This window comes from Oculina patagonica, chromosome 11 (assembly GCF_052425735.1).
Source record: "Oculina patagonica isolate OP01 chromosome 11, crgOcupat, whole genome shotgun sequence".
NCBI classification, from domain to species: Eukaryota; Metazoa; Cnidaria; class Anthozoa; order Scleractinia; family Oculinidae; genus Oculina; species Oculina patagonica.
Genome location: NC_135768.1, coordinates 17682223 through 17694790, shown reverse-complemented (window position 1 = coordinate 17694790; position 12568 = coordinate 17682223). Strand labels below are relative to the sequence as shown.

The following is a 12568-nucleotide window of genomic DNA, read 5'->3' as shown; positions in this document are numbered from 1 at the left end:
GACTTTTAAAGGGGCATTTTCATTGGCTCGTAGTAAGCATATAAGATCAATGACAATGAGACAGTCGTATTTCGCTCGGAGAAATGTTACAAAATGCAAAGAAGACGAAAAGACTAAAGACACTAGTATCGGATAGTAATGCGCCTAGTTTATTCGACCCCATACAGTATGTTGTATACTAACAGGAAGACTGCTGAAAATAGTCCATTCATCATAATACTGTTTTACCGTGTTTATTAGATTAAGCGCCCTTGGCACTTAATACATTTTAGGACCTTGAGAGTAAGCGCTTATTCGATTTCGGCGCTATTCGAGGCTGGGCACCTATTAAAGTTTTCATATTTTCAGCAAGTAGTAAGTTTATTTTGCAAAAAATAATAAATAATAACAAAACGTGAAGATGTACCAAAGCAAGATTTTTACTGTTCATTGAACGTTTTTGATCTTCGCGGAAGTCTCTTAGAAGTAATTAGTCAATTTTTATCGCATTGCCACTGAGGCCATGCAATATTCCTCCTACATACGTCAGTTTTTTGGGGGTTGAAGGGGGTGGGGGGGGGGGGAACGTATACATAACATGGAGCCAGGTCCATGGACCAGCCCTTTGCACCCTGTCAGGAAACCTAAAGGAACAATTTGGTTCGTAGTTAGCATAAAAGATTCAAGGACAGTGATTAAAGTACGTCGGCAGCGAGGATTTTCTTTCAAATAAAACGTGCTGTCTTTTTTATTTATTGAAAAATTCCCAGGGACCTGTGGTGGGGACTAGTGTTGCCTTGTGTGTACCGACCTTATTAACCGTTACCTTGACTTACTTCAGCGATTTAATGTAAACCAAGAACGCAATAAAGCGCAATTACGTACATACATATTTATCTTTGAAATCTTATTACCTTTGTTTTTACTAATTTTATCTTGTCTCTTGTTATGTTCTTCGTATATCAGCTGTTGAAGGTAGAGGTGCTGCGCCGTTTACCACCTTGCTCTTTCGCAGAAGTAAGTAAAATATATTTATCCTTAAAATCTCGTTGCGTTATAACTTGCTCCCGCAGAAAAAAATATGTCAGAGTGATTTAGTCAGCACACCGGTGGAAAATGCTCCTTCAGCACGCTTTTTAACACGTTTTTACGATTTCGAAAAAGACATTTCGCTCTACTCCAATCCTTGTAAATCGAGTGTGTGTAATACCTAGTTAAACAAGTAAGGTTGATTTATTCTATCGTATCGTTTATAGCTCAATCAATCAATAAATAATTTTATTGAAGTGTCGTGAGATGTAAAGCCGAAGGTAAAACCTTCAAATAACTGAACACATTGTGAACTTTAGAAATTATGTAGTTTAGACAACTTTGTTCGCATGCGATTAAACAAAATAAAGCACTAAATACATCCATCAGTGTGGTCAAAAATTTCATTTTTCACATAATTCTTTATTTTTTTCTAGATTATTTAAAACAAAAAGTACTAGTCATATAATTTAACATGCCATTAGCATTTTGGCTTAATTTTATATCAATTTCTGTTATTTTTCTGACTTTCTATAAAATAGTAAAATCAAAGATGGCGGGTCTAAGATGGCCCCTCTAATGACGTGTGACATCATATCACGTCATAGCTAAAAAAATAAGTCATCTTGTTGAGTAAGCCAAGGGTTTTCTACTGAATGCAAAGTAATTTCGTTGTGCATAAATAGCACGACAGCCTTAGAGAGAGATTACATCAACCCACTTAACTCTCCTCTCTTGTACCATAGTGGGCTATGAATTTGCATGTACTCAGAGGGTTAACGTATGAAAGTAGTCAGTATTATCATAAAAATTTCCAGGACAGGGCCCTTTGTCGGTTTTTCTGGATTGGAGCGGGTGGATGCTAACAGGCACCTACCCGTTTTTATATCGGTCTTACTTCATTATATATTTATTTCCTAACATGGTACACGCGCACGGTTTATAAGGCGGACAAGTATTAATTGTAAACTTTTAAACTTTTTAAAAATGTTAAATCAGTTTAACATTCTTTTTAATCTCCTAGAGTGTACAGCAAAGCAAGCAAGCAGTAAAGCCTGTGCTAGCGGGGGGACTTGTTACGCTTTTTGGTACTCACATGACCGGACCAGAAAAATTTTGCGTTGTGTTTGTACATGGAGATGCCACGGAGAGAAGTGTGAAAAATGTTACCCGAATTAAGTGTTTCCTTATGGCTAGAAGCTATAAAAGAAAATTAGAACTAGAGGCTATTAAAGATAATTAAATTAATAGAGGCTAAGGAGTGAAACTCCGTGCTTCTGTCATAGAAATAATTTAACAATTGACTAAGCCTCCGAATTGAAATAAAGATTAACCAAAACATATCCTTGTTTGCAATTTCAATGAGAGTCGGTACACAACAACATCATCAATCTTCATTAATACTCAAATAATCAAACTGTTGATCAATCAACAACCATGGGGGATAGGGAACCGGGCAGTAATCAGTACAAACACATGTTAATAAATAGGCTGAAGGTTGGTTATATCCGTGGCAAGATTATCTAATAAAATCAGCTGAGGGCAAGAATATACAAGCACCCCGAAGTCAGCAGTGAATGCCTGAACAGACTGGGAAAATGGAAAATGCATCTATTGCATTAGCGGTCTCAGGGAAGTTTTCAAATGGAAGTTTTTAAAACAAATAATTAAATGTGAAAATATATAAATGAACTTTCGCTAATGCGGGGTGACAGATCGAGCAAATTGTTTTTATTTCGTAAAAACAAATGATATTTTCTCTCATTCATTATTCCGTTTTTCAGCGTTACGGGTGGGACACAGCCGGCTCAGTGTGAAAGGCATACATTTTTAGTTTCAAGAAAACGTAGTTACACTATTTACATCCGTTTATCGTTTTCGGCTTCTAGTGGCTAGGGTATGACTTTCTATAGAATGGCTTAGAAATTTTCATATTTTCATTGAATACACCTTACCTCCTGAAACAAGACAAATCATGGGCAGCCCAAACTCACGATAAGAGAAATCAAAGAATTCAAACTAGCATTACGAGTGAAAAACTTTGTCTTCATTAGAATACCAAAGATAAAATGCACTTATCCACTCTACTATTTTTAACTGATTTGCTCACAGGCCATATTATTATTATTTCGTAAAAAGAAAAACTAATTTGACTCAAACTCCTTCATCAAATAGTTCAAAAACAACCCTCTAAACCGGCCATGTATGGGACCCTGGGCGAATTATGATTGAGCGATTAAGACAGGACTTTCGCTTTTACATACCTCTCACAAGGAACTTGAGCAACAAAATATGAAATTGTGATTTCAGGTTAGAAAAACGCACAAAAGATATTATTGGGTTCTCTTAAAAAGGGCTTTTAGGTGCCAAGTTAAATCATCATGTTCACAAACGAAATACACGCTATTTCGCAAATAATTAACAATTATCCTGCGAAATCGCGCGGAATATCGCCTGATACTTAGCCGACGAGGCCGTAGGCCGAGTTGGCTAAAATCAGACGATATTCCGCAAGATTGAGCAGGATAATTGTTTTATTATTCAACAAATCGTCAACGAAACACATTTTGCAGAAAGAAAAACTGTAATTATGGACCGCTTTACAAGATTTCGGACGAATCTTCCCAACCTACGTATATCGCAGGATATCTGTTATGTACGGATGACAGATATCGTTAACATTTTGACCATATTTGGGCAGCGCGCGCATGTGTTGAATAATAATAAGTTATAAAATGGAAGTTGGCAAAGCTGGAAACATGAAAACATGAAACAAGATCGAGAGCTAAGAAATAACTCGTTCATTTTAACTGACAGGTGAGATCTCAGATCTGACATCTACAAAATTTTCCGATAACTGAGAAAATGGCTGCTTTTTGAGGCTAATGCACTTGCGCACTAGACTCTGCTTGATTGATCAAAGCTTAACTAGCACTTCTATATCACTTTTCCTACAGAGTACTTTTCTTAAAAATTGTTTAAATTAACACCAGCACGAATATAGTTCATTCTCCAAACGTAAAGGAAAGGGTTAAGCGATAAAGACAAAAACAACAGCATCATCGTCAGCTGAAAAGGCAAATGAAAACCAGCGTGATCATCTAAGTACACAAACAGCCCAACTATAACAGTAGCCGGCAAGTAACAGATGTAAAATAAAGCTAAGATATATAGGATCGGGCACGCGGTTAATATGCTGCACTCAGATAAAATGAATTACATAGGGAATTCACCACTCTAGTAAGACATATTAATGGGGTACGTGGTTAATATGCTGCACTAAGATAATACGAGTTAGATAGGGAATTTACCACCCTTGTAAGACATAATAATCGGGCACCTGATTGATATGCTGCACTCAGATAATATGACTTCCACAGGGAACTCACCACACTAGTATAAAAATATAATAATCGGGCACGTGGTTAATATGCTACACTCAGATAATATGAGTTCCATAGGGGACTCACCACCGTAGTAAGACATAATAATCCGGCACGTGGTTAATATGCTACACTCAGATAATATGAGTTCCATAGCGAACTCACAACCCTAGTAAGACATAATAATTGGGCACATGATTAATATGCTGCACTCAGATAATATGAGTTACATAGGGAACTCACCACACCAGTAAGACATAGTAATCGGGCACGTGGTTAATACGCTACACTCAGAGAATGTGCGTTCCGTAGGAAACTCATTAATTTAGTAAGATGTAATAATCCGGTACGTGGTTAATATGGTCCACTCAGATAATATGAGTTCCATAGGAAACTCATTAACAAACGTTTGTAAATCAGCGAGACTGTTAATGTTAGCTTCATTCGTGTTGGTTTAGGGGGTTGGTATTGATTTGTTTATTTCAATCATTCCCGTTAGCGGCTTGCTCCATTTACAGACACTTTTTTCTTCTTCCTTTGGGTGTCCGGTCCGTATACTGGAGCTTTGACTCTACTTCACTGAAAACCAACATCTCTCGTGACCGACAATTCAGTGTGGTTTCTATTATGACCGACATCTTGAAAGTTTCCCAAATGTGCTTTCTTTAAACAACCAATTTATTATTATCATTTAGAACTTATTTTGTTATAGATAAGACGTTAAATGTTTTTGGTCATTTACAAAGTGCTTTTAGATGGTTAGGGTTTGTATTCTTGAAACTCGAATACCAACAAAGGCATTCTGACTGAAGCAATTGCCTTCCCAGGTAACAATTGTTTCGTCATCCCTACTTTATTGTCTTTGGCATGTTTTTTTTTTTTTTTTTTAATTTTGCTGACTTTGAACGCAAAATTTAATTTCCATATAGCATTAGACTTAAAAATAGAAAAAGAACACTGATTACTAGTAGCTATATTTTCCTCTGGCCATTCATGCTCTTGTTGAGGTTGACACGATAAGGAAAATTTGCCTTTCTTTCATCTAGGCGATATTTTATTAAGAAAGCCACCCAAGATGAATGCAACTGTACACGTTTTGTCTGTTTGCTCGCCTGGCGCCAGCACGTCTCGATAGTTGTAACAAACACTCAGGCACCATTTTCCAACTTGACAGATGTCAATTTTACATCTTATCGTTACTTATTACTCATGAAGCACAGAAAGCCACCGATCACAAGAGAGCTATCCAGTCACGAAGGCTTAGAAGAACGAGAAAAACAACAAGAAAACCACATTGCCGTGAGTCATTTTTGTTTTTGCTTTTTTGCCCTTCTGTGTGTTACAACTCAGATAAAGCATGTTAATTTTTCATGCACCATGTTTGTGTGCAATGCCATTACTCTGTCTCTCGAGTTAACTCGTCTTGAGAATTTGTTTTGGTGTGGTGCAAGAGGGCATTAACTGAAAACTCCAATCACGCCATAGTCGCCTAAACGCGTAGAAAACCCACTCATAAGATATGTAATATAGAAAAGAGCTCTATACATTCTTTATACATTCACTTTACCTTCAGGCAAAGTGTGCACCAATAAAGACGAGTACAGTTACACTGATAAAGCGGATATTTTATGAAGAGCGTCGGGTCATACAGATATCGTGCTTAACGATAGCGTTATGAAATAAAACAGTTGCAGATACTGGTGCTCAATCCGCCTTAGCACATTCAGACGCTTCAGGTGCGGTGGTTATTTCGTTTCGGTTAAATCGCTATGCGCGACGAATCCGTCATCTTTTTTGAAAAAAAAAAAAAAAAAAAAAAATCCAGCTTTCTTAAATCGTGGTTTGTTATTGCCTGAACAGTATCTGTTCTACAAACGTCTTTTATATGAATGGATGAAATTAGATGAAGCATCTATTGCGTCAAGATAAAACTTAAACCATGGCGCATTTTGATACAAATTTACGTATCTTAGGCAAAGTATTTTCTTCAAACGCACTTCGGCATGAAACTTATATATGATTACATTCCTTGTACTAAGTACTTCTAAATTGTTTCAACTAGGCGAAATTTTACGGGAATATTAAGAAACCCAAGATGAATGCAACTGTACATGCTCTGTCTGTTTGCTCGTCTGACGCCAGCACGTGCCGATAGTTGTAACAAGCACTTAGGCACAATTTTCCAACTTGACAGATGTCAATTTTACATCTTATAGTTACTACTTACTCATAAAACACAGAAAGCCACCGATCGCAAGAGAGCTTACAAGTCACGAATGCTTAGACGTACGAGAAAAACAACAAGAAAGCCACATTGCGGTGAGTCACTTTTGAAACTTGTTTTCATTTCTAACGCCTGAGAAATACATTTGAACGCTTTTTTCTGCATAATACCAAACAAGGATATGAGGAATAGTCTTGCTGAAAACCGTGCCCTTTAGTTTTGTAAAATAAAATAACAAGGCAGCAAAACGAATTTTACTCATATAAGTCGAACGGCAGTTACAATGTTTAAAGAGCGCCGAGCCCTATAGATAGCGTGCTTAAAGATAGTGTTATGAATAAAAACAGTTGCAGATACAGGTGCTCAATCCACCTCAGCACATTACCACTCTCCAGGTGCACTAGGTGGTTATTTCGTTTCGGTTTAATCGCTATGTGCGACGAATCCGTCATCTTGTTTTTACAAAAAAAAACTGAAAAATCCAGCTTTCTTCAATCACGGTTTATCATTGCCTGAACAGTCAGGCTGTTCTACAAAAGTCTTTTACATGAATGGATGAAATTAGATGAAGCATCTATTCCGTCAAGATTAAACTAAACCATTTTGCCAATAGCATTTTTTTTTAATTCAAGCAAAAGATATTAGCGGCTAGAGATCAGTTTTGTTAGATACGCAATATTAATGGCCTTTCCTCGTGTCGCTTGTAATAGTAAACAAACAATTGGCGCCATGTTAAAGAAATTTCGATAAAACGTTTCGTCTGTCAGAAGAAAGTGTTCTCTTGAAACATCATTTAATTTGACGTTTACTGTTTTTCTTATTTACTAAGTGCTTTTAGATTGTCACGTTTTGTATTCTTGAAACTCAAATGTCAACAAAGACATTCTGAACTTAAACAATCATCTTTTAAGGTAACAAATAACAAACCTGCTCCGTCGCCCCTACTTTGTGGTCTTAAGGTGCGTTTCTTTGGAAAAATCCAAAATAAGATCATTGATCTGAGATCATACGGAAACTTTGCTCCCAAAGAAACAAAGAATCCGAAAATGTACTTTCTGTCATGGCAACCTTGTAAACTCTGATCAACACATTTTGCACAGAACATAAAACATCAGCACAAATTTATTTTCTGTCTAATGTATCCTAGCTAAAATCATTCCAGCATACAAAATCTTTCACAAAAATCACACGTTAAAGTAATTCTTCTTTACCCTCATGCACAATATGGCGAGAACCCATCTGAGAGCGAAGAATGTTTGCAAAATGATCAATGCAAACTTCACTCAAGACAATTTCAAAAGGATACAACTTTTGGAAAAACCTGCATCCAGTTTAAAATGACACTTCATACTGATCAAGCTAGCGTTTCCTTTTATCGTGAATTATTTTTGTATTTTGATCGAAATACGCGCCTGAAAACTTACCGTTTTTGCAGTGTTTACAAAGAGCGAACATGTTTTTTCGCAGCAAAGACCGCTGGGTCAATGTACTTTTTTCGAATCGCACGGATCATGAATCTTAAAAATCCGGATTTAGATATGATCTGATGTATCCACTTGGAGTGTGGATTCTTCAGATCATTGATGCGAGATTAATCCATTTTCGCAAATAGGTAAAGAAACGGCAAAATCCGATTATCCCAGAAGTTCCAGTTGGCAGTTAAGAAAGAGTTTCGAAAAGAAGTCCAAGAGCTTGTGAACTATGAAGATTCTTGTGGTCCTGTCCTTTGTCCTATTGATGCTTGGCATTGGGGGTAAGTTGAAATAAATTGATTATAATGGATTGGTCTTCTATTTTCCTTTTTTTCTTTTTCCATGTTTGACAACCAATTCTAAGCGTAAGTATTTTTTATCAGTTAAAACGTTCACGGGTTCTGTGATACCGGATGGGCTAGACTTATCCACAAAAGGAAGTCAAAACATCATGTCATTTCTCTTGTGCTTTCACGCTGTTTTTTTCGAGCACGAACTTGGTGTCTTATATAAGCATTTGATATTCTATGGCAATAATTAAAGATAGTATCGTCTCTTCATACTGGTTTATTTCCTTGGAAAACGAATTTGGTTTTTAGCAAGCACACCTTATCCGTGTATGGAAACAAGTAAAATTGTAGTCGGCAGCAAAAATTTCCTTTTAAGACACATTTCGCGCTTAACAACGTCGACCTGGATATATCTCTTTTTAGCTTCGATTTGACTTCTTGTTGACAAACAATCGTAAAATGCCGGTTATAACCACTTTCCCCGCTTATAAACCCCTAGCCCCGCTGTAATGAAATAAATAAAATATTGCGATTATAAGCCCCCTGATATGATTTCGGGTTTAAATCTGGCCAATTTGGATCGAGGCAAGAACCGCATTTTGTTTTCTGAAAATAAAGAACTCGTGAAGGGAATAAACAAACTACATCAGGTTTCTTATCCACCTAAGATAATGGCTACTTATTAGCCCAAAATGAAGGAAATAAATTTGTTTCCTTGGACTAACCGCGTCGGCAGCGAGGATTTTCTTTCAAATAAAACGTGCTGTCTTTTTTATTTATTGAAAAATTCCCAGGGACTTGTGGCGGGGACAAGTCGCATGAAAGTGTTGCCTTGTGTGTACCGATCTTTTTAACCGTTACCTTGACTTAATTCAGCGTTTTAATGTAAATCAAGAACGCAATTAAGCGCAATTACGTAGATACATATTTATCTTTGAAATCTTATTACCTTTGTTTTTACTAATTTTATCTTGTCTCTTGTTATGTTCTTCGTATATCAGCTGTTGAAGGTAGAGGTTCTCCGCCGTTTGGCAGCCAGCTCTATCGCAAAAGTAAGCAAAATATATTTATCCTAAAAATCTTGTTGCGTTATAACTTTCTCCCGCAGAATGTTATAATAATGATTCAAAAAGTATGTCAGAGTGATTTAGGTCGGCACACCGGTGGAAAATGCTCCTTCAGCACGCTTTTAACGCGTTTTTGCGATTAAGAAAAAGTCTTTTCGCTCTCCTCCAATCCTTGTAAATCGAGTGTGTGTAATACCTAGTTAAACAAGTAAGGTTGATTCATCCTATCGTATCGTTTATAGCTCAATCAATCAATAAATAATTTTATTGAAGTGTCGTGAGATGTATAGCCGAAGGTAAAACCTTCAAATAACTGGGGACACTGTGAACTTTAGAAATTATGTAGTTTGGACAAATTTGTTCGCATGCGATCAAACAAAATAAAGCACTAAGTACATCCATCAGTTTGGCAAAAAAAATTTATTATTCACGTAATTCTTTAATTGTTCTAGATTATTTGAAACAAAAAGTACTATTCATATAATTAAACATGCTATTAGCATTTTGGCTTGATTTTGTATCACTGAATTTCCGTTATTTTTCTGACTTTCTACAAAATAGTAAAATCCAAGATGGCGGGTCTAAGATGGCGGCTCTAATGACGCGTGACATCATACGACGTCATAGCTAACAAAAAAAATAGGTCCTCTTGTTGAGAAAGCCAAGCGTTTTCTACTGAATGCAAAGTAATTTCGTTGTGCATAAATAGCACGACAACCTTAGAGAGAGATTACATCAACCCACTTAACTCTCAGTTTCTTGTACCACAGTGGGCTATGAATTTGCATGTACTCCGAGGGTTAACGTATGAAAGTAGTCAGTATTTATTAGTATTTATTATTATTATAGTCAGTATAGTATTATCATAAAACTGTCCAGGACAGGGCCCTTTGTCGGTTTTTCTGGATTGGAGCGGGTGGATGTTAACAGGCACCTTCCCGTTTTTATATCAGTCTTACTTCATTATTTTGTAAGAACTTTGCTCTGCTTATTCCATACCACGAGACCTCACGCCTTTATTTCTTAATATGGGACACGCGCACGGTTTATAAGGCGGACAAGTATTTATTGTAAACTTTTCAAATTTCAAAATTTTAAATCAGTTTAACATTTTTTTTTTAATTTCCTAGAGTGTGACACATGGCAAGCAAACAAAAAAGCCTGTGCTAGCGGGGGGACTTGTTACGCTTTTTGGTACTCACATGACCGGACCAGAATTTTGCGTTGTGTTTGTACATGGAGGTGCCGCGGAGAGAGGTGTCAAAAATGTGACCCTTATCATGGCTAGAGGCTATAAAAGAAAATTAGAACTAGAGGCTATTAAAGATAATTAAATTAATAGAGGCTAAGGAGTGAAACTCCCTGCTTCTGTCATAGAAATAATTCAACAATTGACTAAGCCTCTGAATTGAAATAAAGAGTAACCAAAACATATCCTTGTTTGCAATTTCAATGAGAGTCGGTACACAACAACATCATCAATCTTCATTAATACTCAAATAATCAAACTGTTGATCAATCAACAACCATGAGGGATAGGGAACCGGGCAGTAACCATATCTACAAACACATGTTAATAAATAGGCTGAAGGTTGGTTATATCCGTGGCAAGATTATCTAATAAAATCAGCTGAGGGCAAGAAATACAAGCACCCCACCATGTTGAATTTTAAAATTTATTGATGTCAACGGTGAATGCCTGAAACAACTGGGAAGATGGAAAATGCATCTATTGCATAAGCGGCCTGAGGGGAATTTTCATATGGCCCAAAGTACGAGGAAAGGAAAACGAGCAAGTAATTCCCCCTCTCACTGAAAATAAATAAATAAATATGTAAATCAATAAATGAATCTCTACAACTTTCGCTAATGCGGGGCGACAGATCGAGCAAATTGTTTTTATTTCGTAAAAACAAATGATATTTTCTCTAATTCATAATTCCCTTTTTCAGCGTTACGGGTGGGACACAGCCGGCTAAGTGTGAAAGGCATACATTTTTAGTTTCAAGAAAACTTTGTTATACTATCTACATCCGTTTATCGTTTTCGGCTTCTAGTGGCTAGGGTATGACTTTCTATAGAATGGCTTAGAAATTTTCATATTTTCATTGAATATACCTTACCTCCTGAAACAAGACAAATCATGGGCAGCCCAAACTCACGATAAGAGAAATCAAAGAATTCAAGCTAGCATTACGAGTGAAAAACTTTGTCTTCATTAGAATACCAAAGATAAAGTGCACTTATCAAGAGGACAAAACGAAGCTGTTTCACATAAAAGCTGTTCTGCATGTACTTTCCAGCTGACTGAGAAAAAAACATTGAACCCATCTGGCTGGCTTTTTTTGTAAGCAATTTTCTTGCTTAATAAAGTATAACATGTAAAATTTCATGAAAATCTGATGACTCGTTCGTTAGAAATTGTGCGTTTTCTCAGCGAGCTGGGAAGTGCATGAAGAACAGTTTTTTCTGTGGAACAGCTTCTTTTTAACCCCGTTTTGTCCTCCTGACTTATCCACTTATCCATTTCACTGATTTGCTCACAGGCAAAATTATTATTATTTCGTAAAAAGAAAAATTAATTTGACTCAAACTCCTTCATCAAATAGTTCTAAAACAACCCTCTAAACCGGTCATGTATGGGACTCTGGGCGAATTATGATTGAGCGATTAAGACAGGACTTTCGCTTTTACATACCTCTCACACGGAACTTGAGCAACAAAATATGAAATTGTGATTTTAGGTTAGAAAAACGCACAAAAGAGATTATTGTGTTCTCCTAAAAAGGGCTTTTAGGTGCCAAGTTAAATCATCATGTTCAAAAACGAAATACACGCTATTTCGCAAATGATAAGTTATCAAATTGAAGTTGGCAAAGCTGGAAACATAAAAACATGAAACAGAATCGAGCGCTAAGAAATAACTCGTTCATTTTAACTGATAGGTGAGATCTCAGATCTGACATCTACAAAATTTTCTGATAACTGAGAAAATGACTGCTTTTTGAGACTAATGCACTTGCGCACTAGACTCTGCTTGATTGATCAAAGCTTAACTAGCACTTCTATATCACTTTTCCTACAGAGTACTGTTCTTAAAAATTGTTTAACACCAGCACGAATA

At 36.5% G+C, this 12568-nt stretch overlaps 1 protein-coding gene across 9 annotated transcripts in view; it reads left to right on the top strand.

Annotated features, from left to right (window-relative positions):
- The window catches only part of LOC144629503 (uncharacterized), a 317369-nt gene extending 306491 nt beyond the window's left edge, over nucleotides 1–10878 (top strand). Inside the window, exons 1-5 of one of the 9 annotated variants that reach the window (XM_078487734.1) lie at nucleotides 5455–5690; nucleotides 6632–6710; nucleotides 8228–8368; nucleotides 9379–9429; nucleotides 10575–10878. In XM_078487734.1, coding sequence (XP_078343860.1) covers nucleotides 5601–5690; nucleotides 6632–6710; nucleotides 8228–8313 — 255 coding nt within the window. In that variant the 5' untranslated portion in view covers nucleotides 5455–5600 and the 3' untranslated portion in view covers nucleotides 8314–8368; nucleotides 9379–9429; nucleotides 10575–10878. Of the gene's footprint in view, nucleotides 1–945; nucleotides 997–2032; nucleotides 2478–5454; nucleotides 5691–6607; nucleotides 6711–8227; nucleotides 8369–9378; nucleotides 9430–10574 lie in introns of those variants that run through there. The other 8 variants (XM_078487725.1, XM_078487726.1, XM_078487727.1 and 5 more) reach the window with 8 other exon arrangements.
- The last annotated feature ends 1690 nt before the right edge of the window (nucleotides 10879–12568 follow it).